This window comes from Platalea leucorodia, assembly GCF_965183815.1.
Source record: "Platalea leucorodia genome assembly, chromosome: 5".
Taxonomy (NCBI): domain Eukaryota; kingdom Metazoa; phylum Chordata; class Aves; order Pelecaniformes; family Threskiornithidae; genus Platalea; species Platalea leucorodia.
Window position 1 is genome coordinate 1,538,045 of NC_138827.1, and position 26,400 is coordinate 1,564,444.

The 26,400-nt window shown below is 49.3% G+C and overlaps 1 protein-coding gene across 9 annotated transcripts in view; it reads right to left on the minus strand.

The window, feature by feature from the left end:
- Positions 1–26,400, minus strand: part of PIGQ (phosphatidylinositol glycan anchor biosynthesis class Q) — a 40,070-nt gene that overhangs the window by 5,472 nt on the left and 8,198 nt on the right. For 3 of the 9 annotated variants that reach the window (XR_014228321.1, XM_082313409.1, XM_082313415.1), the window contains exons 3-10: positions 23,137–23,268; positions 21,853–21,973; positions 16,286–16,412; positions 15,125–15,278; positions 11,587–11,698; positions 9,621–9,701; positions 8,504–8,618; positions 4,607–4,668 (exon numbers count right to left, since the gene is read on the minus strand). Coding sequence is in view for 7 of the 9 variants with exons in the window: in XM_082313409.1 (XP_082169535.1) it covers positions 4,607–4,668; positions 8,504–8,618; positions 9,621–9,701; positions 11,587–11,698; positions 15,125–15,278; positions 16,286–16,412; positions 21,853–21,973; positions 23,137–23,268 (904 nt within the window). In the remaining 2 variants the exon portion in view is untranslated. The other 6 variants (XR_014228322.1, XM_082313413.1, XM_082313414.1 and 3 more) reach the window with 6 other exon arrangements.

A 26,400-nucleotide genomic window follows, 5' to 3' on the forward strand; every position in this document is an offset into this window, starting at 1 on the left:
ATCATTCTGAAGCAGAGAAGCAGACGCAAACACCAGCAGGATTTGAGCGTGATGCTCGTTACCGAGGGTGCGGACCGTCGCCTTGTTGCGTCAGGGGGTTGCAGAGGCTGGAGAGAGAGGGCCTCCCGCCGCAGCCAGCAATCCTCCGTCGCGGGTGTACTGCAGCCCTTAGGAACTCCTCTGTAATGTGCCGGTTAAGCCCTCTCTTTCACCGGCCTGCTGCTTTAATGCGCTAAGCCCTCAGCCCACAGCTACGCTTTAAGCTAAACCTGATATCACCTGGTACCCACGCGGTGGAACCGAGTCCTAGCAGAACAGGATGCACACCACACAACGCCAGCAGGGCTGCTCGTTACCCTTTTAAATTAAGTCTCCTTGGCCGAGTTCATCTTTTTCTATTTGATTTCAATCACCACCCCAAGAATGACCTCGTCTGAAGTCTCTGCCTACGAAAGCTTGTGGCCTCTGATTATGGTCACAAAGTTGCTGTATTGGAAGATGGTATCTTTTGGAAGATGGGGGAGGCAGACAGACATGTTACATGGACAAGGGGCGGCAGAAGCATGTTAGACCTTGGAAAATCATGGAGCTGTGGGAGCGGGGCCAGGGGAGGCCACCGAAATGCTCCGAGGGTGGCCCAGCTCTGCTGTGAGGGCAGGCTGAGAGCTGGGGGGGTTCAGCCTGGGGAGGAGGGGGCTGCGGGGAGACCTCACTGCGGCCTTGCCGTGCTTAAAGGGGGCCGACAAGAAAGGGGGGGACAGGCTTTTTAGCAGGGCCTGTAGCGACAGGACACGGGGGGAGGGTTTGAAAGTGAAGGAGGGGAGATGCAGACTGGATAGAAGGAAGAAATTGTTTACGCTGAGGGTGGTGAGGCACTGGCAGGGGTTGCCCAGAGCGGTGGGAGATGCCCCATCCCTGGCAACCTTCAAGGCCAGGCTGGCCGGGGCTCTGAGCCCCCTGATCTGGGTGAAGCTGTCCCTGCCCCTGGCAGGGGGATGGACGGGATGGGCTGGGAAGGGCCCTGCCAGCCCAGAGCGCTCTGTGGTTCTGTGAAAATCTCAGTCCAGTGAAGCATTTCAGGGTAGAGAGACAGGTGAAGTCCAGAGGATTGATTCAGTCTGGCCAAGGTCTGATGCATGAATAAGATGCACAGCAACAGATTGTCTCTAAAAGAGTAAACAGATTACACAGAAATGGTGGATCTCATGGAAAAGCGAACATGAGAGGTGCCGAGGTGAGAAGACTTACAGAGCTAGAGGAAGCTCGGACACTGGGGAAAAATGGAAGGACGTCCTCCTCGAGAGGAAGGGTCCGGCTATGCTGGAACCAACCGAGCAGCTGCGTGAAAGGAGGCTATAATTCACAGCAGAAAATCCAGCCACAAAAAGGAAAGAGAGACAGCAAAAACCATGCAGACAGTCACTACTTTGTCAACAGCTGAATATTTCTTTTGTCCACTGACGGGCAACCAGTTTTCTGGGAGCTTGCCTGTACCACCACTTTGCTTCAGCTGTCTGGTGCTCATGGAGAGGGGGAGGACGAACCCAGTGCCTACAGAGATGGAGCTCTGGGAAAGGGTGATCAAGCAAAGGGTTCGTTAGAATTAATCCTGGAGACCTTTGTCAAATTAGTTTCAAAACACATCGTTGCTGCAGCAGAAGGAGAAAATGCCTGCCGGCAGAAGCATCCCTATGAAGTTTAGGAAAAAGGCCAGCGCGGCAGCTCGCACAGGCGGAGGGAAGCCAAAGAACAGCCGGACCCAGCGCTGGCCGGCTGCGGGACACCGGCTCATCAGCAGATATTAAATGGGTCCCAACCAGATTCACAGAAAGCTAGTTCTGAACGCGATCAAAATGAGCATCTGTCCCAGGGACGCGAGCCCATGCCACCCGAGGCATGTCTAACCCAGACTCACGCAGCTCGTGTTGCAAACACACTCTACAGCCTAGAGGGCAAGGATCGACGGCAGCGTTTACGGGACGTTCTGCAGGGCTATAACCAACCTCATCGCGTTGCGGCCACGGACAGCTAAAAAAAAAGAAAAAATAGGGAAAAAAAAAAAGACCAAAGAAACCTGCCCCCAAAACAAACAACAGTAAAACTTGAGTAACTATTTCTGCCTATTTCCTCAGCTGTCGGCAAACCAGTATGTTTTAAGTGAAAACATGCTGGGGGAGGCTAGGAACTGCTGCTATACAGGGGAGATACACAGTGTCTGTGCCTTTGACTATTAGCTACGTGGGCTGGCAGGTTTGGACACAACATTTCTCGCTGAAAACCACGCCTAGGCAGAGCGGTGATACCGAGCGGTAACACTTGCCCACTGCGAAATAACACGAGGCGGTTTTACGCCCAGCTCCATGCAGGCATCTGCCTCCCCTGTTATAAATGGAAACGAGCAAGCAAAACAAAAGCAACCGGTTATTGGGGAAGCGGCAAAAGGAGTTCCTTTTATGCCATTTCTGTAGTCCAAAGCTATAATATATCCTGATATAACATACATCCTTTGTGGCATAATGGAGCTGTTCCCTTCTCCCTTCCTCTTTGGCTTAACCCTTTTCAAAGCGATTGCCGCCAAAGATGGCACTGCTAGCAGAAGGTACGCAGAGGAGCCAAACCCATCGTGTCTTCTCACCGGGCTATCAGTTCAGCTCAGCCACGCTGCCAGAAATATTTCTTCTTGTACACCAAAATAAGTGATTTTAAGCACTAATGAAAATACCGAACTACGTAAGACTTCCTGGAGAAAATGAAGTAGCATTTGGGATGGAAGTATCATCCCCCGCCCTCCGCCTGCCTGTGCCTGGACTTTGCATTCCAGTGACACTATCTTCCAAACAAAAAGTAATCACTCGGCTGAACCACAAGCCGAATGGGAATGCTCAAAACCAGCATTATTGATTTCTAATCCATTACCAGCGCCCCAAAGGACAGCTGAGAACGTTATCGGTCACCTATAGCTTAAAGTGGTTTGGGCCCGGTTACATGGATACAGCCCGACTTCCACCACGCGCGGCTCCCGAGGGCCGTTACCGTACGGGGAGGGGGCAAAGCCACGGTGAAATTTCTAGAAAGGAACATCATCACGTACCATAAATAAGAATTTTAGCACGTCGCTTAAAAAAAGGCTTTTTAGATTGTCCTCTCAAAAGACCTATCAGAAAGTGGTACATTCAGCAGGATTTCTGACATAAGCCCATTTTTCATTTCCACCAGCACAAAGAGAGCAAAAAAGTGCCTTTACTGACTCCCTGCTCATTATTATTTGAACAGAAGGCCAAGAGAGACATCCACTAAAGCACTTCTACCTCTTGATCTGATGACTTGTGCTATATTCTAGACAGCAGAAGGATCTTTCTGCAGTGGTCCAAGGAAAAGTCATCATATTCATATGACTCACAGCCTCTGCTCTCTACGTCAGGATCTTTTTCCTCCGGAGAAGCTATCCACCTCATCTCACAAACACGCTCATGCCAAATTCTCTGCTCAGCAGCGCCTGGGCCTCGTCTTTGGTGTTTGGTTTCCTTTTTATGGAGTCTTTTGGCCTTGGAGAATGACAGATTTTGGTTCTTACACCCTACCCTACCGAAACGGAGGAACTGGGAAGATGTTTTGCCCTGGAAGACATCTGTTGAAGGGATTCCCTTCTGAACCGCTGCTCGCTGGTGTGCTGGTTCCGTGCTAATCCGATCACTGCTGAAACAGGGCTGGGGCTGGACTGGTGATGGAAAAAGCAAAAGAACTGGGAAGCTGCAGTTAATTCCTTCCCACACACTCCCCCAGCATCCCAGTGTGTGTTATAAATTCTATACGCTACTTGCAGACTCTCCTCCTAGGACGCCAAGAGCAAGCAAGGCGCCGCTGCGAGACGGCAGCACTCCCGCAAGTCAGGAAATGGAAATTTCACCATCACTCCTGAAAGCGTAATGAGAACTCCACTGCTCCCATCATATCATTTCTTTTCAGAAAAAGATTTCCTTTAGTATCTCTGATGGCAGAGCACAGAAAGGCGAGGTTACAAAAGCACAGCTAACCTTTTTCTATGCACCTTGCCAGAGCAACTCGGGGGAATAACAGGAGGCCCTTGCCTCTCTTGTCTCGCCCGGGCGCTCATCCTGCCAGCACCATGGAGCAGCGGAGGCTTTTCAGCACATCTGGAGGGGGAGACCTTATACAAGCCCTCAGCTGTCTCTCAGTCTGGATGGTTTAGCTGCCACCTTTTGCTTCTCTCAGTGTTCAGCGAGTACTAAGGTGAAGCTGCACAGAGCCGGGAGGCGAGGTGATAATGACACCAAGTCTTAATTCCAGAAGTCACAGAGCTCCGTGTGTCTCCCACCTTTCACATTTCATTTCACACCCTACCAGACACTGCATTTTCTCTAAACGGAGGACTCAAGCAGGGTATTAGAAAGAAGAGAAAGCAGCGGCCAGTCATTGCAACATGAAACGTACTTCCCTTGTTTCAGCATTTCACAGCTGAAATTTTTTAAGTGGGGCCTTTCAGCAGGAGCAGTCTCCGCACTGCTACAGAAGAGAGAAGGACCTGGGGGTCGGTCTGAGGCGAAGCCTGCGGCAGAAAGTGTCACAGTGGGCACAAGTGACTCACCTGCATAAGGAGTCGAAGAGGTTTTCCATCCTGCTGCTCAAGGACTCTGAACTTCACACCAGCTGAAAAGAAACAAAACAAGGAAACCAAGTCCACGCGGGAGAAAAGCCCATGCTGTTTGCTGTTCAGCTCTGTTGGCCGAGCACCCATTTCCTAGAAACGGAGCCTTCAACCCTTCTTGATCTGTGAACCCTTACGCGTTTTCAACAGGAAGCACAGACTCTCTACAGCGGTTCGAAGCGCAACGACAAATGATGCGTTTCTCTTGGCTCCATTAAAAGCAGCCCTCTGACTTCCAGCTTGAAGACGCAGTCCTACAGAAAGCACAGAGCCTAGCAATCAGACGGCCATACCTGATGGTGGCAAAGGGACTGGAAAAACCGTTCTCTTTTCCCACACTTCCATCAGAATGGGAACTCCATGTTAACAGCAGGCAGAGAACTCACCTTTAACGTGTGCTCATGTGGCTACCGCACATCTGCAAATCTCTCCCTCTTTCAGACTACGGGAGGGAAGTGGCCGGCCTGGAGGCACTGAAGGCATTTCGAAGCAATCACCACCTATTAATCCCAGCATTCGTATGTCTTTAACACACTACTAACCCCATCAAACCCGCCACTTTCACATTTCTTCTTGGACTTGCTACGTTCCCAATACTTTAAAGACAAAAAGGAAAGATTTTGGATTCCAATGGTGACATACTGCACATGAACGCTCAATGCAATGTTTCAAACAAATCTAACAGCTAGGACTAGAGAGGCATTTTCCTCTGAAAGATCTTGAATCACTTCAGAGAAATAAACCCAATCCATCTTCTGCAAACCTCTACCAGCCAAGTGTGCCCCTGTTACTCCTTTCTACGGGTGAGAGGATGAGGCAAGAGTAATGAAGTGATCTGCCACAGATCAAACAGTGACTCCGGAGTGCAAACCGAAATAAAACTCTTCATCTGTGTAAGCCCCACCACTAAATGACTCTTACACATTTAAAAAACCAAAACATTTTCTCTTTGAAATAATTTGAATTAATTAAAATTACACAGTTTACTCCTGGGAGAGAATGCTCTTGTCTAGCAGACAGCTCTGGTTTAAAGTGTCTCCCCAAATCATAAAGCCTTTTCTGGATAAGACAGGAAGGATTTAACTGTGTTTTGCTGGGTTATATTGGAACACGGGCTTCCCCAAAGGCTTCAGAAAGACGTTTGAGTACCCTGGGTCTCAGTAAGCAAATGTGCTGGATGACAAAAAGTGTTCAAGGTGATTTATTGAGTTTTGGCTACGAGGAAGTGTCCAAGCCATTCCAGGAACCGCTTTTCAGGCAGGCAATTTGTCAGAGAGAGACAGAAACAAGCGTGCACTCAAGTTTCAGATACGTGGTCGAGCGCTCCGGAGCCTTATCCTAGGAACAGTCCATTAGCCCAGAAAATGCTGTTTCTGTAGGTCACGGCCACACACTTCCCTTCTACAGCTGCAAGCCAACAATCTCTTAATGAGATTATTTAATTGTTCAGGAGTCTTAAACTTCTAAGAAAATACGTGCACAGAAAGGCTGCAAACTTATTTTAGAATAACCTATAGATTACTACAACGCTCAGGAGCCTGAGGAATTCACTTCACCGAAGAAGCAGGAGGGCTTGGTTTACTGCCGGTCACCCCAGCAGACAAGAACCCCAAACTATTCCGCGATTGCCAGCCAACTCCAGAGCTCAGGGTTCTGCTTCTTCCGTGCACCAGCATCACCGATGGCACAAGAGAGGTCGGGACATGAAGCCATTTGCTTTGTTCCACATGAAAGTGCACTAACGCAAGCTCACTGCTTGTTTGTATTCCAGTAATCATGGAGACATCACCACGACAGGTCCTACAGAACCGTGACAAAACTTGCCCCAAAGTCTGTGATGTGAATATTGAAGTATTGGGCAAGAGAGAAAGAGAAGTATGGAGAAGATGAACTGACCTGTGCACAACCAAACAGCACCTTGGCAACCTGGGTGTGGGCAGAGTCCGAGAGCCCTGAACCTCACTGCTACGCTTTACTTCACGGTCTGAATCAACTTCACAGTGTCCCCATCCCAACCAAGGTGGCAACCCTTGAGCTCGCACTGGGCGGACAGAACTCTTGCAGAGAGGACACCAGCTTTGACATATTTGCAAAAGGCTTTGTAAAGTCTGAAGTATTTCACTTCTGATGTCTGGAAAGAAAATATGGATTTCATTTCTGGTGTGCGGATGGATCGTTCATCTATCCCGGCCCAGGCTTCATCGATGTAATACTTGGTCAATTCAGAAACTGAGTCAAAGAACTTGGAGGCCAGATGCCACGACTGCACTGAATTGAACTTAACTGCTGCGCTAAACCCTTGCTGACATGAAAAGCTATCCATTCATCTTGGTAGAGCCATCTTTATGGTGCCTGCAAAATCAGCTGCCATAACATACGCCAGAGGATGTCTTATCCAAGTTCTGAGCCTGAAAAGGGAGGCAAAACCTAAGCAGTGAGGAGATCAAGTGATGTGTACTCTCTCTAGTCCTTTGAATTTGATTCAGCTGCTCCATCTGTTACCACTCCAATGGCATATTGTTGTGCTGGGGCAGGAACACAGGCTGCAGAAATTCTCAGAGATGCCTCTTCGTCTTGCAGGCAGCATGGCATTGCCGTGTTCTCTTTCTTAACGTGTTTAAGAGCGGCAAACAAATAGCCAACAAAGAAAGTCAGTCAGGTAACAAACTCAACTGAGAAGACAACCCTCTGCCTGGGTGGAGGCTTATTACCCTGCAGAAGGCAGCCGGCTGAACAAAACTGAGGAGAAGTAACCTAAGGCTGATGGGAATATATGGCCTCATCTCTCAGTGGCAACAAGATTTCCCTCTACCCTATGGCCTGCTGTTTACTGGGTCAGCTTTCTTCAGCAGCATCTCCTCTTCTCCAAAGACAGCCCTGAAGGGTTAAGAAGTTTCTGCCAGGAAATTCATAGGAACCTGCTGAAGGCACACATGGAAAAGCAACCGAGCTGGTAACACAGCTCAGCTTCACCTTCCCAAAATCGAGCCTGGCACTGCTCCAACAGACAAAGCTGTTATCGGTTGCCTCAAGCTTCCTTTGCGTTTGATGACTAGCCTTGGTTTACTGATGATCAAGCTCTTTCTTATATTTAAAATTCCTGCTGCATGCTCTTTAAATGGATGGGAGATAATATTTACATCTGCTTGGTTTTAACTAGATTACCATAGCTGCTGACAGTTAAACCCATCTCAGAATGACCCTTTACTCTGATGCCAGCCATAGCTGATGGTTACCAAAAGTGGAAAAACAAGGACTAGTTTCACATTGGTGACAGATTAGTCTGAAAAAGGGAACGATTATCCGACATCTGCCCAGAGCTCTGAAGTTAATCCACACACCTCAGACCAGGACCTCAGTCAGTCAAGTCAGCACGGAACTGAAGCGGCTCCACTGACCCACAGCCAGTGCAGATCCAGCCCTTTGAAACAGCGGATGCTCCAAGTACTTTTGTAATTTTTGTAATTTGGCTTGTTTCAGAGCCCAAACCCCCAAGGTTAACAGCTTGTTGAGCTCTCAGAAGCTTTACCTGACCTGGTACACTAGAACTGGAATCAAAAGATGAATTCATTTATACGGTGCTTGTTTGGATGTCACTTTTAGTTGCCACAGGCGTTGTAAAGGTGCTCCTGATTCTGCTTCAGCATTATATTTCTTTCCATTGACATCCTCATCCTGCAGTAATTGGCTAACAGTATGGACGACTGCATGACTTGAGCCTTAGGTTCTTTCCTGCCCCCGCTGCATCTTTCTATTCAGAAGCTACCCATCGCATCCAAATTAAATGCATAATGCAAAATCCTTGAACTGCTGCATGTGCAGTGCTGAAGGACTTACCTGCGAGTCTGTAGGATCTGCAGAGCCGAAGGATGATTGAGTAAAGAGGCAGAGAGTCAACCAGGTCAACTAGCAAGTGTATCAGGCCTTGCACGATCACCACCAGCAAACGGAGCTACAGAGAAACAGTTTAATAAGAAAATCTTGGTGAAGCGGCAGATGCAACCTTTGCAAATTCATGAGCTGATCTGCAATCTGACATTGTTGTGTGCGAAGCTAAAGCCTCCCAAAGTGGGTCTGATGTCTACAAGTGCTGGGCATCCAGACCCTGCGTGAGGTTCCTTGACAATCTTAGCTTAAGGGTGTAACTGAAAGGAAGCCCCTGCAGCTGCAGAGGCTGTGACCTGCAAGGACACGAGAGCTATTCCACTTGCAGCGGTCATCGTCTAAAAGGGAGAATTCAGGCTTCCATTTCTAGGAAACTCCATCACTGTGTATCAGTGAATGTAAATTTTTCCTCTCTCCAACAGTGAAGCAGCTTATTTCTGCCTGAAGAAACTGCACGTAGAGCATCTAAGCAAGAGCAACGCAGTCAGAAATGAGCTGCCTGCTCCGTGTTTTCTGTCCCCTGATTAAAGCACCTCCTTTTGTCAGACTGCGTTTATTTTTGCTGCCAAGCTCAACTGGAAAGAGAGGGCTCAAAAAAGATGTTGAAACCATGTGATGGCCACTGTCTGTGGAAAATTTCGCTCCAGGCAGGCCTCGGAGAGGACTGGTCATACTGGGGGGAAAAAAGAAAAATAAAGAAGTCCAACCCTCTGAGCAAAGCCTGGCTGAAAGCATTAACACGGCGAGTTAACTTCCTGAAAAAAAAGTTCTAGATCAAACCAGAGGGGCCGTCACCCCAGCCGTGGGATGGAAAGATAAAAAATGACTTCCAAGTGAGAGGGGAACAGCTTGTCCCGCTGACTGGGATTTGCTGGGAATTCCCTTTGGAGAAACACAAGCACGTATCCTGAATTCCACTTGCTTGGCCTACATGGGCTGTGTGAGAACCCTTCCTAGGACACTTAGGCAAGACTTACATTTTCTTTGTGGATGACTGTACATGACTAGGAAACCTTTTTTCGGTATCTCAGAGGACAGAATACGACTAGCTCCAAGGGTTAAATCTTACCAGGGTAAACACCAAATAATACAGTGCAGTCGTAGGCAGGAGGAACAGCAGGATTGTAAATAGCAAAGTGCCAATAAATAACTAGGGGAAAAAAGAAACACAATCAATCATTAGCAGAACAATGGCAAAACAAACTAAAATAAAAATAAAAGAATAGGAAACGGAGACAATGGAAGTTTGCAAGACTCCTTAACATGTCTTTTTACTCCCTGTGTGAATAATGCTGTTACCTTGAATATTTTCAGTACTTCTCTCCCTGGGCCTTTGCAGAAAGCTCCCTGTAACAGGACTGTGTTCGGAAAGATAAATAAGCTGGATCCTGACAGCATTTTTTCCCTTGTAGACAATAGTCAAGATTTCCTATTTCAGGCCGGCTTCCTTATGAAATGACTTACATGACCATGCCACCCCCTGTCCCCGCAAGTTTTAAAGCCATTGGCCAGTGTTTACCAGGAAAAGGTGGAAGGGTACAAAGAAGTAGGAATTTGGTAGGGAGCTTTGCAGCGAATTGAGAAGTATGTCTGGTCCTCCTTGTTTTAGCAGAACAAGCAGCTGGGGAAAAGCTGACAAATTTGGTGGATAAGCATTCGCAGCAGCAGCAGTCAGCTGGTCAGGCCAGCCGCAGAACCTCTGCCTCTTGCTCGCCTGGAAACTGGGAGAGAGAAAGAAGCTGGAGTTGCTGGGGTGGGGGAAGCAATATCCAGAGGATGAAGGAGAAAAATCCATAGGAAAGCAGGTGTCATTAGCTCCACTGCCCACAGAAAATGTTATTTTTATTCTGGGCCAGCCCAGCTGGCGTAGGTCTAACTAATTCCAGCTGGGAGAAATGCAGATTTATGACAAATAGGGATCTGACTCTTCAACTTTCGGTCACCAATTCCAGAACAGAGAGGCCACAGGAACACAGGGCACTGCCATCTCTGCAAAAAGAGATCACGGCCGTGGTATATTATGAGAGAAAACAACCCAGACAGTGCTCTTGCAGAGGTGGAGCGACATCCCAGCTTTATGCACCTAACCAGAAACAGATCATAACCCGACCCATTCCCTTCACAGCAGTTGTTTTTCCCCTCCTCTGCCACTCCACTGCAGTTGCTTAACATCTCCAAAAGTCTCTTAAGGTCTGCTTTGAATGTCTGTTCCCACCCAGGCCAACGACATAATTCCCACCGGCCTCCGGAGCAGCAGGATGAAGCCTGAAGTGCCAAACCCATTCTCCTCAAAGTACACAGGGACCGAGCCCTGACGCAAACCCGCCCTCCTGGCACGGAGCCTCTCACTCTTCCATCACCAAAGAAACAGAAAAATGGCTCCTCCAGTGTGGTGTAAGAAGCTCAAGGTTATCTGCTGCAACGGAGAGAGCGGCACTGGCCCTACAAGTTACCAAATATTATTGTATTATTTTAGTGACGTTTGCAGCTGCCGGCGTGGAGCAGTTCCAGCTCTGCTGAACTTTTGCATGGCATTTCGGAAATTAAAAAGAGGCTACAGCGTTTGACAAAAAACTGCCTCTGCTGCTTGAGTGAGAACGTGTGGGCCAGGCTCCAGCGCACCGTGAATGAAACAGGGTCTTTTAATAGAAACGCTGGCACGTCTGTTACTGTGGCAACACTGCTGGGCACCACTTTTTAAATTCCCTCCCTCCCCCATACCCACTCCCATGCTCCAGGAGCTGCGAGCATCTGCAGCACCCACCAAAGTTCACCGGGGTGCCTTGTGGGTGCTCAGTGCTTGCCAGAATTAGGCCCCCTGAACATGCAGAAAAGTGGAGGGGTGCTGCAGAGCAGCAGAGTCCAAGCGTTTGTTTGAAGAGCCACGGATGCGGTGTGCCGGGGCAGGCCCTTGTTCTGGGCAGCACAAAGCCTCCCGTGCCCTATCCTTCTGTCTCGATATCAGTCGAAGGAGGATGGGACCGTATTGCCCGTGGGCAGCGTCCTGCAGCGAGCCCCGGGCGCTGCAGCACTACCTGGTCCAAGTCATAGGAGCAGGAATCCACCCGCTGCCGGAGGACGTTCCACTTCTTCCCACGGAACAAGCGCCAGAGAGATGACAGGCCGTAAATCTTCAGGCAGTAGAGCCTGAGCAAAGAGAAAACGCTGTGCATCAGAGCTGCGAGTTCCCGAGCTTCAACACAAAACAGCTGTCACCATTACACCCCTGCGCCCGCTCACTTACCGACGCCGCAGAACTCAGGGCGGCAAAAGAAATGAGCCCGAGAATGACGCAGATAAAATACTAATTGCTCAGTCAACCGTATTTGGGCTGGCCCGTGGCACGGGCAAAGCAGGCTACTGCAGACGGCTCCGGACCACGGGAGGGCAATGGCCACGCCACACCCCAGGGCTGTGGCAAGGCTCTCGATTTCTGCTCCCGTTGATGACAAGGCTGGCATATGGGAAGTGGCAAGTGATGCTGGAGGGTGGCCCCTATGAGCAGCAGCCATCGCCAGCCCCATGCCACCACCTTTTCTGCAGCAAAAGAAGCAGTGAGCTTTTTCCCCCGAGCTCACCCCTGTCTCTCCAGTGTACATCTGCCCTGTGCCCCTTGCTTCACGCCCCTTCCACGGCAGGAGCGGCCAAGGTCTTACCCCTCACACTTGAGTCAACACAATTCAGTTTTGCCTCCGTAGCACCGAGAGGCAAGGGAGAGGACTGGAGCCCCTGCACCTTCTTTAGTAAACCATAGCTTCAAACACCCGTAAGAGTGGGAAGAGATCAACTAAATGGCTGATGGCAGCCCTGCCCCATCCTTTCCTTAGGCTTTCGGAACTTGGGGCTACGACACTGGGAGCTACCTCCCTCCCAGCAAAATGGCAACGGTGAGAGAAGCTTGGGGTGATAAGGGGTGGGAAACAGACACCGCTACGGAATAACACAGAGGAAAAAAGAGCCCCTGGGATGGAGAAGAGGCGCACAGAGCCCTGGGCAGCAGTGTCCGACATACAGGGATGTAAAGAAGGGGGACACAGCCCATCTGTGGGGCAGAACAGAGCCTGAGAAAGCCTGAGCTACAAAAGCCAGACTGGTTAACCAGCCTAGTTAAGGTGTGGAGGCTGCTTGGATTTCAAGGCAGTGTTGTGAAAACAGAGGCAAGGAATCTTATCCAAGAGAAGAATCTGGTTTGAGGAACACCAACTTCTTCAAGGAATTGGCAGGGTGCCCCCAGATTGGCAGGCACAGCTCGGTGCACTAATCCCCAGGCAGGAGAGCGCCCAGGACAACTCCTCCAGGTTGCTGGTACACACCTGCCCCGTGGCTCTGCGCACCCTGAGATGGCAGCAAGCGGGCGTTCCTGCTGCAGCCCTGCCCCACCTTCCCTGGCTGCCTGCACACACACGCCCGCTCTCGTTTCACCCTGCGGTTCGTTGCAGAAGGGGATCTCAGGCTTCACCAGCACCTGAACCACCGAATTCCTCTGCCAGCTGCAGGAATGCGAGGTGTTGTGGTGGCTGTGTTGGTGTTACCTGGACAAGCTTGAGAAATGGGCCTGGGTGAACCTCATGAGGTTCAACAAGGCCAAGGGCAGGGTCCTGCACCTGGGTGGGGGCAACCCCCGGTGTCAGCACAGGCTGGGGGATGGAGGGGTGGAGAGCAGCCCTGCCGAGAAGGACTTGGGGGTGCTGGGGGATGGAAAGCTGGCCACGGGCCGGCAATGTGCTCTGGCAGCCCAGCAAGCCAAGCGTCTCCTGGGCTGCATCCCCCGCAGCGTGGGCAGCGGGGCGAGGGAGGGGATTCTGCCCCTCTGCCCCCTCTGGGGAGACCCCCTGGAGCCCCGCGTCCAGCTCGGGGGTCCTCAGCACGGGAAGGACATGGAGCTGTGGGAGCGGGGCCAGGGGAGGCCACCGAAATGCTCCGAGGGTGGCCCAGCTCTGCTGTGAGGGCAGGCTGAGAGCTGGGGGGGTTCAGCCTGGGGAGGAGGGGGCTGCGGGGAGACCTCACTGCGGCCTTGCCGTGCTTAAAGGGGGCCGACAAGAAAGGGGGGGACAGGCTTTTTAGCAGGGCCTGTAGCGACAGGACACGGGGGGAGGGTTTGAAAGTGGAAGAGGGGAGATTCAGCCTGGATAGAAGGAAGAAATTGTTTACGCTGAGGGTGGTGAGGCACTGGCAGGGGTTGCCCAGAGCGGTGGGAGATGCCCCATCCCTGGCAACCTTCAAGGCCAGGCTGGCCGGGGCTCTGAGCACCCTGATCTGGGTGAAGCTGTCCCTGCCCCTGGCAGGGGGATGGACGGGATGGGCTGGGAAGGGCCCTGCCAGCCCAAAGCGCTCTGTGGTTCTGTGATTCCATGTGGGTGACTGCTGTCCCCTTCTGACCCTCCACGGAGGGCACCTGGCACAGCAGGGGCAGTTTGGTGCCAGCGGCAAGATAAGATATAGCTGCTCTACACTTCTAACAAACAGCCGAGGCGGGCGGACTGGCTCCCTGCAGCTCACAAGGGAAAAGCAATCAGCTGAGAAAACGCTTTTCCTGTTTCCACTCTCTGCACAATTAGGAGGAGCAAGGCCACTCCTCACAGCCCCAAACACAAATTCCAGTAATTAGAGGTGTTGGGAAGAGACTCCCAACATTACTGATTTCAGGCGTAAGCCCTATGCTCACAACAGAACTGATTCATAAGCCATCTCTCAATATTTCTAACCATCCCCTAAACTAGCCATAACTGAAGTTCTACTATTTCTTCTGTTGTTTGCAGTGTAAAGCCCTCTGCTCACAGCCTGGGGAGGAACAATGACCATCCTGTACTTTATAAGCCAAAAGTTTCTTATTACCTTGTCTCTCATCTGCTTGGCAAGAGCAGCTACTCTCCAGTGGCCTGTGTGATGCCTTGCTGCAGCACGTGTCAATGGAGGCAGGAACAGAGCACGCTGGGGGCACCACTTGCACAGGAACCCCGACGTGCCCCGGCCATGCCCCGAAGCCCTCTGCGCTCCCACACGCTCCCCGGAGCCTCTGCCTGGCTCTCAGGACGTGGGGCCCTCCAGTAGGTCCAGCCAATGACACCAGGATGGTGCCACAGCCATGCTGCAACCCCAAACCTGCCAGCTGTGCTCCACGACGCAGACGAGAACCTCTGAAGCAGGGCAGAGGCAGGGACTTTGGGGCTTCTCCAGAAGTACAAGGGTTCCCCTTTCCTCCTCCTCTCCTCTAGTTCCCCTCAAAACTATGGGGTAGGGTGCAACTGAAAAGAGTGCTATAAGGTCGAAACAAAGACATAGGGGGAACTGCTTTCTTGTCTTCTGCCTGTCATGTAGTTTTATTTTTCAAGGTCACTACCACAATAAATAAACATTTAAATACAGGAGAACTGAAAGATAGGTTGCTTGTACTGCTGTGGCCCTCACTTCTACATGCATAAAAGAATGCAATACATTAACTGCTGGCTAAATTGTGAATTCAAGAGAACTATGCCAGGACTGAATGCTCCGCAAATTAAACACGTGCCCTGAGTGTTCGGTGGCCCTTCTCTCCAAACATACCCAAGATATAACCAAGAGAGATCAACTCACCTGGCTCCGTAGACGTAGAAGCAGTAGATGTGGAAAGTCAGAAGCGCGATGATGTCAGAGAGGATGCAGAGAGCCACGGTCAGGCCCAGACAAGCCGAGAGACCGACGTACCAGAGGATCATCTCGATGAATGGGGACATCAGGTGAATGTAGCCTAGTGGGCATTGCAGAGTGTCAGTATGTGACCGAGACATCCCGAGAGTCAAATTTTGCGAGCTGACACTCACAAAAGACTGATTATCTGTGCCCTAGAACATTGCTCCAGAAATCATAGCCACAAAAACATGGAAGTAAAACTGGAAAACTCCTTCAGATGCCATCTTCTGTTTAGGAGGGCCAACAAAAGCTCTCTTTCCCCCTAGGTTTCTGTCCAGGCGTGGCAGCTCGGTGAGGAACGGGAGGACATGCTCAGCTTACACAGAGCGGTCACCTTGCCCCGCAGGTGATTTGCTTTTCTAGATTCATGTCCAGGTTCCTAATTACATTTTTAACTTCACACATCAACCTTTACTGCAACCATTCCCCTTTTCTTGCTGTCCCCACAAAAGCCATCCCATATGGCTTTCGTAAAATAAAATGGCATGGAGACACACAGTCTCTTTCATCACTGAAGGGGAGCAAAGTCACGGAAACGAGACCATACTTGATTGGTGAGCAGAGTAAATCAGTATAAAACTGGGGAGTTTGTTTCCATCATGACTATACTCCTTCATCAAGCCACTTATCAAGGATAACAGAGGTGTGTTGAAATAACAAAACTGCACTAAGCTGAAGTCAGTGACAAGGCAGAGTTTGCATTTCCATCTCGACAGCCCGCTTCCCATCCCTATCCTATCAGCTGCCTCTTCCAGGGCAAAGACTACGAAGGCCTACGTAAGACCTACAGCCTTCCCTTGGACCCTCACCACTAATGGCACCAAGTAAGCTCCGTCATGATTTGCACTTCTTGCGAAGCATCAATGCAAGCACTTTATTTAATATGCATGACTTCCTTGTGTGGGAATCCAACGTTGGCCTGAGTTCCCACAGAAGGAAGACTCACAGACGAGTCTGTACTTGCAGTAGTGCATTTTGATTCATTATTCACCTCTAGGCAAACATTAAACACTCGGGAGGGAAGAGATGAAAAGGGAGGCTGAAAAGTTAAACAATTGCACTTACTAATCCAAAGATGGATGTGGTAAAGGAAGAAGCGTCCCAAAACCTGATCCAAAGCTCGGTTCATTTTCAGCCCAGCTGGCGCTCCCATCAGCCACTGGAGCAGGTCCTGGAGCTCTTCAGCTACGTGCTACAAACACATGGAAGCAAAGCACCTGAGATAAAAGACTGCCGCCACACTGAAAGGCCCAGTGCACCGTACACGCTGCTCCCCCGAAGTACCCTACCCCACCCTTCAAACCAACGGGAAGAAACCATCCAAACTACTACTTTACAGACAACTAGTTAGGTCCGAAACGCACCTTGACGGGCAGATGACTCTTTACTGAACCCAAACACAAGAGCAGAGAGGGAGCTGAACCGCTTAAATGCGGAACAGTGCTGGGAACACAAACCTGCTCGTGGCCATCCCGGGTGGACTGGCACAGTATGATTTCCTGGGGTAATAAGAGTTCTTGAAAGAGATGGCAAACGCTGGTGCACAAATCAGCTTCTTTGGACAGTCAACTGAAGAGTCAGAACTGAGCAAGCAATCTAACTATGGGGAAGGCTGTCAGGATTTTAAAAGGGGCAAGATGGCAGTGCACTCCTGGGCAAAAAAAGTGCATTTTTACAAACAAATAACCTGTATGTGTTTACACCAGGGTAAAAAACACAATTCTATAAATGTATTTCATACATAAACAAACTTTCTTGACACTCTGTGGTGTACTAGGCGAGATTAACCACGCTGTATAGCACTGCTCTTGCCTGCCCCTATCGTGTGTGTCTGCGGGCTTCGTGGAGAGATACCCATTGCACCCCAGTAAAAAGAAGCTCTCTGAATCATGGAGAAAAAAGCCTAATGGAGCTCGTCCCCAAATCACTGAGGGCTTTGACTCACAACGTCTGCTGATTTAATCCCAGGCTGATGTTATTTACTGATGTTCTCTCTCCACCCCGCTACGCTGCCAGAGGTCCCCCTTGCAGGCGGCAGGGCAGAAGACAGGGTGGCTCTGCTCCGCAGCAGCTTGCGCCTGACCTACTCACCTAAGCCCAAATCAGCGGTGGGGTCCCTTTACCAGGCTGTGAATTGAGGTGGTCGAGAGTGATGGCCTCCAGCAAAGAGGTGGGGAACGTCCCTGGGCGAAGTGACCTCTCACGCTGTCCCGCACGAACAGAGACTGGGAGTAAAAACCTTCTCCCTCTGAAAACCCCACTTACAGTCAAGTCCATGCACGTGAATTGCACTGCAGATTGGGCACGGGCAGAAGAATCAAGACGTGCTACCTGAAGCTGATGCGCTGTAGCCTACTTTCCCCATCATTCATACGGATAATTTCCCTAAGGGGAAATGATTTCCAAGGAATGATTCCATTTTATTCAGTAAGCAACAGGATCCTTGCAAAACGAGTTTGTAAACATTTACTTTTTGTAAACATTTACTTTCAGTGTAGTGGCAAAATTAAGAGCTCCATCTTCAACTTATCCAAAAGGCATGCCTTGTTATTTCATTCATTTTCCCTCTGTCCCTTAAAATATCTCACTGCGAGTCAGAACTGATTTGAACCCATGGATCTTACCTCTGTGGCTGAGAAGTGGTAGCTACTTTATAAATAGACTGTTTTTAATATTTAAAGTGTTGGATTGGTAACTTAGAAAAAGCATTTGGGGATTTTAATGAAATATTTAAATGCTTGAAAGCAGTGCTTCAGCAAGGCTGTTTTTCAGCACTGAATGCTTCTGGAGGCTGCCGGTCCCAGGGGTGCTCCTCAATTCTGACGGGCACGTAGCTCTGGAAGGTGCCCTAGCTTGCTGTTATTGAGTTTCAAAACACAGTCCTAAGGCATAACCTTGCAGGTTGTGTTCCAGCCAGAGATTTTAGGACTGATCAATAGCAAGCAGAATCAGAAAAGGTGACTGGGAGGCCAATTCTCCTGTTGCAGTCATGAATACCGAACGTGACCAGTACTAATAAAAAAGATGCAGTGAATTGGAAGTGTTTCATAAAGGGGTGTAGGGCCATTACCAAACTGGAGACTAAAGATAACATGGTTTAGGTGAGATCACTGTGGAAATATTTTCTTTACTGTCATGCCCTTCTTTCTAGTCGAACAGCGATGTGAGGGACGGAGAAGGCCGCAGGGTGCGCTGCGGTGGGCGCCAGGGAGCACCGTGCAAGCTTCCCGAGCAGAGCACCCAGCGCCAGTCGTGGCAAGCAGAGCCAAAGCACTCCCTACCAAGCACACTTGCCCTGTGGCTGTTGCAGGCATTTGGGGCTCTAAGTTATACTATTTTACAAATTAACATCTAAATATTTTCCAGAAAGTGTCCTCTCTGCTTGCTTAGTTTATGGATTAGCAGAACGTGACTGAATAGGAACTTACATCCAATTATCTCTAAGCCCCAGTAACATCTTTGGAGGCACGATCTATGATAAACATTTAACTGTTTCAAAGAGATTACAGCTTAAGAAAAAGAGACATCAGCAAGGATGAGAGAGGGGAAGGAGAAAAAAAAGAAGATGGTTTATAAGCAGTTCTTTTTAAAACAGACAACCGTAGCCCTTTGAATTGGGTATTTTTGAAAGAAGGCCGCCTTGTGGAAGGCAAAACCGAGGACAACCATTGGGAAGCCTGGTGGGAAGGAGAGGGAAGAGGAGGGTAGGAGCTGCGAGGGCACCTACAGGGAGAAGATTGTTCACATTTTCCATTCTTGGATTTGAAAGCCTGTTCCAAAAATCAGTCCTTCGTACTGCACACAGCTACTCGCCAGTTACTCCCTAGGTGTCTCTGAATCACATCTGCCTCATTTACTGACAAAAGCAACTCGTTATTACAGTCAGCACAGCGCAGCCCATCAAGCTGTGAAAGTGGGAGCTGCAGTCAACGATGCCTCGTGCATCATCGACAACTGCTAGCTAAGTGCTGATCTGAGAACCGTTCTGTCAGGGGATGACGAAGGATGGCTAGGGAACATGGCTTGATCCTCACGTCAGCAGGCTGAGCTGGTGACCCTGGCAGCTGCTGAGAGCTAAAATAACCTACCTGCACCCGCCTCCTTCCAGAGAGAGCTTGGCTAGGGAAAAAATGAGCACTGCATCCAGCCCCCACACAGCCATGACTGTCAATATTAACATCAATCAATCAAACCAATAAGGTTATACATTGTATAAGGTTAGTTTGTCAATATTAAAATCAATCAAATCAATAAGGTTAAAATAAGGTCATGTATATAACCTTGTAATATATAATAATCTGATTATAATAGATATAATGTTCTATTTACTAACAGAGATGTAAGGTCGATGCCACCATCAGTCTGCGGGACATATCAAAAGCAGAATAGCAAGGAGCATTCGGGAAGGAAAAGCAACTCATTCTGCACATGGGAAAGTTTGCGTTACTGAACTTGGCAACGCATAAGCACTTGAGAGAGCCCAAGTGATGGGAATAATGCGTACCAGATGGACACTCAGCAGCAAAGAGGAAACCTACTGCTGAATGGCTACGGGGAGATTTTGCTGTCATACTGGAAAAGAAGTGGTGCTGGCTCACACACCAAATGCTGAAGTCATTGGTATATTTTGGGATCGCTCAGATCTGCATTTTTTAAGGCCTGCACATAATGCGTATAAATGAATGCCCACCAAAGGCAGTAAAAGGACTCCAAATGATTTTATGTCCACAATCTAATACGCTTGAAAGAAAGCAAGGCTGGAAAGTGAGAAGAGTTGTAAGTGGCCTGAATTGATAAGCTTGGAGATACCGCAGAGAAGAAAGGCACCAACCGACAAAGCCGCCCACACAAGGGCGAGTTAACAGTTCCAGGAAAGTAAGTAAACAGCTCTTCATGATAGCAAGGTAATGAAGTCCGCACACGTAGGAGACACGGTGAAAATAACTGGCACTATGATGCATAAGTTGAGTGACAGGTGAGCTAAATTACTGAAAGGGGAACAAACGAGCGACTCTCACAAGCAAGGCGATGCAGGACAGGTGCCGGGATCGGATACACCTTCAGCGCAGAGCGCGTCCATCTGCCGAAGACACCGGGCAGATGGAACCCCTCCTGGAGCCACCTGTGCAAACAGGAACGCGGCCAAAAGCCACTTCCTCGCAGACTTGTTAAGAAATCAGATTTCTGGAGCTGGACACTTACAGTAATGCCACAGGGAGAGCTCTAGAGAACTTAAACTTATCCAGCTAAAATATTTGTAAGGGAAAAGACTTAGGAATATGACTTAGAAAAATATTTTTAGTGTACAGCTCAAATACAAGAGCAAGTGTATTGCAAGAATTGTGGCCCTTTCTACCCCACCGCTGCTGCTGAATAGTGTCTGCAGCAATCCTTAGAAGTCTGACTACGAAAGATTAAAAAAATAGCCATAATAACGATCCACAGCTACGCTGGACACGCCATACACACTTTCTGAAAGCACAGCATGTACAAGAATGATCGGAGACCGATGGCTTGTAACAATTAAAAGGTTAGACATGGACCAAGCAGATCATCATCAAGGGAAACACGAGCTCTTCCTAAGAAAGACAGGATAAGTAGGAAAAATAAATTGCTGCTGGAATTCTCTAATCAGAATATAATTCCTCCCAACCAAGAAGCTGGAGAAAGAGCAAAGAGAGGACGTTCTCCAGCTGCTAGAAAGAAACCAATGGAAAGATCCACCTTCTCTCCCAGAAGTGAAAGGAAAGCGGGCAGAGAAAGGATTAGGCTGTGCAGCTGCACGACAGTGCTGGACGCTGGCTGCACGTGTATTCCCAAGACACAGAAGCCCTTAAAACAGAGCTAACTTCAGATCAGTGGTCTGGTCTCCAGCCTCTAAAGTACATTGTGTGTTCCTTACTGCCACTAAACAGATATATTGGAGTACTGCACCTAAAATGAACCACCAGAAAAGCAGGATAGTATGAGTCATACTTGTTCTTCATGAATTTCTGCTGATGTCGAGGGATCTTAGCGGGCAAGCGGAGTTATGCTTGAGAAAATCACAGGACACAGCAAGTTTTCCTAGTTTACCATCTGTACACCAGAGCTCTTAAGACAGGATTTCAGGTGTTTGCATCCTGACTAGCTAACGCCCTTGGATTTCCCCGTGAAATTCCTCTTCACAAGCACAGCTGCACTGCTTATCAAGTTTGACTTTTCAGCAGTTTATCAGATTCAACCCAAGTTACAGCTTTTTTTTTTTCCCCAAACGCCCCATATAGCAACAACTTGAGGACACCTCCTGTCGACTCCAGAATAAAAGTATTCTGGCTCGATAACCACTCCACCTGCAGCTGCAGAGCTCCGTCCCAGCCATAATTGTTACTTTAGGAGTTGGAGCAGCCCTCCGGTAAACATCTAATTAGCATTCACTGCACACGCAAAGCAGAGCTGTGTTCCTTTTGAGCAGCCCCAGCAGGCTTGATTGGAAGATTTCACTGTTCTTGAGGAGACCTGATTTGCATGACTTCAGAGAGGACTCTGAAGTCCTCGTGCGTAAGGCATTGCCTCCTCCCAGCTACCCCAGGCATCCAGGGCTGGTCAGCGCCCACAGCGGGTGAGAGAGAAACGCCTTTGGCCAGACTTACATCAGCCATGGGGATGAGGGTGTCAGCAAGGTGGCCAATTCGGTTCTTTCTGTACAGCCAGGACATCAGCAGTATCCCCAGAGCCACATCAATCAGCAGAGAGACAAAGATGTTGGCTTTCCTGCATGCAGGATAAAGAGAAACAGCATTAGAGCAAAAGGAAGGATGGTGTTTAATGTTTCAATGACAACTGCCGGCTTCACTTACATACCATCTTTAATGTCCCAGGGACACCAGGACAATTTACTGAAGAGACACGGTGTAGAGACCTTTTGACTTTCACTGGTGTGCTTTACTTCTGTGGCCAAACACGGAGCCACTCGGCGCTGCCACACCACAAAACCTTTCTTAGTAAGGGGGGCGAAGAGCGGGATTGAAGCTACAAAGAGGAACGTTAGACGGAATGTGCCTATGTATACGCAGGGGGGATTTACCAGTACTAAGGGCACCAGCACTTGGAGTACCCGCGTTGAGATCAGAGGGCTTTCCAAGAGGAATACTTGCCCCGAACCACTAGTCAATGCAATAAATAGTGTTTCTGGGTACATAAACGCACCCAGAAGGGCTGCGGACCCGCCCCCTCACTGCTAGAGTTTCTGAATGGAATTCCATGACCTGAGTTATTCGGGATATCAGATTAAAAAAATCACAGTCACTTCTGGCCTTCAAATCTGCTAATCTATTTTAAGTGTTCCCGGGGAGTCTATTACCGCAGGATCAGAGAACCACACAGAACAAGACTCGCTGCGTAAGGGCCGTAGGGCATTCAATATCTGTCTCAGATCTCTGCCTCCCCTGTTGCACTCACCGTGCTGCATGTTTGCTTTCTCTGTTACACTGACTTTGTTACCGCTGTTGGAGTCTCTGGTCTCCAGTTACCACAAGAAAGATTCCCCAAAAGGGTGGGGGAAAGAGGGGAGCATTTAAACCTTTCTGCTCTTACGGGAAGTGCCGCTGAATCCTGATTGCAGTTTTTGGTTAACAGCAGCATATGTGAAAGCAATGAGCTTGTGGGAGTACGCGGGTGCAGTACCAGCTTTCTGTGGGCAATATCCTGGTTGCCTTTCCCAGGCTAGGCAAAAAGGCATCTCTCTGGCAAAAAGCATAATTAATATAAACAGAGTAAAGATCTGCAAACGAGCAGGGAGTAGAGCAAGGAAGGCGACATGACATGGCGCAGCGAGGACCCCGTAGTGCTGTGCGGGCCCAGGACCCCAGCTTCGGGTTCCCCAGAGGAGACAGGGCTAGAGCAAAGGCGTGCGTGACTTTACGCGTACTCCGTACCTCATTAGTTGGGTCTGGGTTTCAGCCTTCTTGTTGCTGCTGAGGACCTGGAGGTGCTGCAGGCGATGTCCCAGCTGCTCACAAGTTGAGAGTTTGCTCCATAAGAACGACAAAGGCCAAAACTTCAGCACCCTGCAGAAACACCACGGGAACGTCCGCTTTTGCTGCCGCCGTATAGCAGGCTGTACAGCGCACAAACTCCGTGCTAAACATTCACTGTAAAGTTAAGGTTGTACAACCAGAGACGGTGTCAACGTATTATCGTTAAAGAATATCAGATGTTAACTACTCTCCTAAAGGTTAACAGAATTAAAGCAGCCTTTCCAGATCAAGACATCTAAAGCAGACAACCCAACCCCTCATTTCCATTCTGTAAAACCAAGCGTCTCGCTCTTCCAAGGACACCGCAATCCTGATGTTCGGGACACCTCCCTGGGATTGCACGCTGCTCTAAGTCTCCGGGAGGCTGGAGTCAAGGCAGTGGCGTGCACAGCGCAACAACACAACACAACACGGTGCAACGGCTTCACAAACCCCGGTACGACTAACCACAGGTCTCCATCGAGTGCGAGCTTGGTATAACCAACAGCTGTGCTCTCCCTGCAGTTTCTGTCCCTTGTTCCCTCTTTTCTTTTTCTTCCACTTGATCCTTTTCTTCTTTTTTTCTTTATTCCTTCCAAATTCCTTTCTCAAGGTCTTCCTTTCTATCTTCTCTCCACTGCCTTGCCAAGGGTGACCAGCATTATGTAGATAACACAACATTTAGCATTTAATTAGGTTTCAAAGTTAACAGCCACATTAGGCTTGTAGGGGAGGAAATACTCACATGGTTCTTTTATGACTCAGAAGAAAAGTACTAAATGATGCTCAATTAAATTATTTTTGGGAGTTACTTTTATTACCACACACCCTGTAAAGAAAGGAACGATGGTGATTTGTGCGGTCTAAAACGACACCACTGGATGCAGGCCGGTCAAAGAGGGCACAGCAGCGGTACAGCAACACAAAGCACCGTGTTTGCTGGGGGGAATAAACTCTGCTGTGGCCGTGACCTGCGTCACTTCTCCCCCGTACACGATGGCTGTTTCACTACTGTCACAGTGTTTCACTGCTTCTTATTAAGGGTCCGGGAATCTATGTTCGCTTGCAGTCGCTTTCTTCACGTACTCTCAATGCTTTGGCGTTTTCCTTCAGTTTATGGTCATTCCAAACACTAAAATTATCCCTGGTATCCTGCTTTGCTTTTGAAACTGTACAGCTGTTTGGATCATTAGTGAGCGTGGCCTGGAGACGTCCCTGCAACGCGTGCATGCCTTCCCCAGGTTTCATCGGGAGGACTTCAGCCCGTCGGCCGGCAGCAGCGTGCCTTTGGGACTGGCCAGGATAAAACGCAGGATGGGCAGACCGGGGCTCCGGCCGCTATTTATCCATTTTACACAAATCGCAAAGGTATGGCTCGTTCAAAATCCTGCTCGCTTCACTGTGGCTGCTGTCCCCTTCCTCCCCCCATCCTCCTGAGCCCTTCCAACCATCCTTCGTGCAAGGTTTGTCAGCTTAAAAACCAGAGTGCTGAAGTCCCCCCTTCCTCCTCCCCATTCAAATCTCACACCCATTGCTTTTGAGACACACGCAGTGTACTGTGAATCATTCTTCTTAATTTGAGGCCTCCGAGTTACTCAGCTCTTCGTTACAGCCTCCCACCTTAGAGACAAATGAGCGCACTGCTCCTCAGCTGGCTTGTCAGGAGGTGGCATCCAAAGCGGCGGAGGAAAGGCCGTCGTGCAGGGGAGGGAGACGCGGGCGGCGACGGCACTGGCCGCTGATCTCAAAGACCTCGCAGATTCACCGAGGCACAAGTGCAGATGAGTTTTCTCTTCCAATTATATCCTGGCCCAGTGGTTACAAATTCCGGTGTGGCAAACCTTTGCTAGAGCAGAGAACTGCACTTGAAATGCAAAAGAAGGGGGGAGGAGAAACGCTCTAGCTGTGTGCTTATGTACAACTGAAGGTGAAAAACTCCTGGTCAAACCAACAGCTGCCAGACCGTCTCAGTTCAAGCAGAAAGCAACGGCTCTGGGGCCCCGTGCTACACACGCACCGGGCTGGCAGTCTCCCATCCCCTCCCAGCAACGCGTGTCTCCTACCATCCACTGCTGCTCCGCAGCTCCCCAGGCCGGAGGCGTCGAGCTTGGGGGTCACCCACCGACCAGAGGCCCCTGGTCAAAGGAAAGGAAGGCTCCTGCTCTCCTCTGCCTGAGGAATGTCCTGAACAAGCCGGAATGATCCCCAAAGCAGCCTCACCCCCAGGAGCACCCCCCAACACGTGCACCCACCGCAGCCTGCACCGGGTAAACGCGTCTCCTGGACTGAAGAGGACGGGCCCAAGAGGCGCGTCAGAGGTCTGTCTGTCCGTGCTCCCGCCGACTCTTCTCCTTCCACTTAACACCAACCTCTACTCCACTCAGACACTTTCTTTGCAAACTAAATACATACGCATACTTATTTAAATAAAAATACAAACACGCTGCAAAAAGCTCAATATAACAGTTGCAAGATGTGCTACGGAAACTCCCATCTCCAGGAGTGCTGAGGAAGAAAGCCAAAAATATTTCTTGCGTGGTCTTCTGCCCCTGTGCGTACCGACTATGCCTTGCCATAAATGCTCCCACTTGTTTACCACACAGTATATAGAATGATTTTCAGAAGTGCAATGGAAAACCAACCAAATTAAAAAAAACAAAACAGAACAAAACAAAAAAACAGCGACGTGTCACTGCATTATTTAAGCAGCAGGAGATCTTTGGGGCATTTCCAAATATAAGGAATTTTGGCAAAAAATTAACATAGCCTACATGAGTAAATCTTGGTTTTCCAATTCCATTTTTATTCCAAGAGCGAGAGCGGATTTTTCAGATATCAGATGAAAAGCAATCTTTCCGAATCTGGATCACATGCAAATATTAAAGCTCCGTTATCCAGAACCCACGGCTGTCTTTTTGCTCCTTGCTAGAAACGGACTGTTTTTAAAAGGAGCACACCGAGTTTATCGCCTCAATACTAAATCATCCTGATGTGCCCAACAGCACACCAGAGACCTTCGGCAGTACTGGGAATCCTGCACACAAGTCCCGCTGAAGAGAGAAGTGCAATGGCCACCGCGTAGCACAAGGTGGTGCTGAAGAAATGCCTTAATTTTTGCTGTACTTGAGAGCGCTCGGTAGGCTTGGATGGACGTTGGCACGCACTTGCTGAGATTTCTAACGC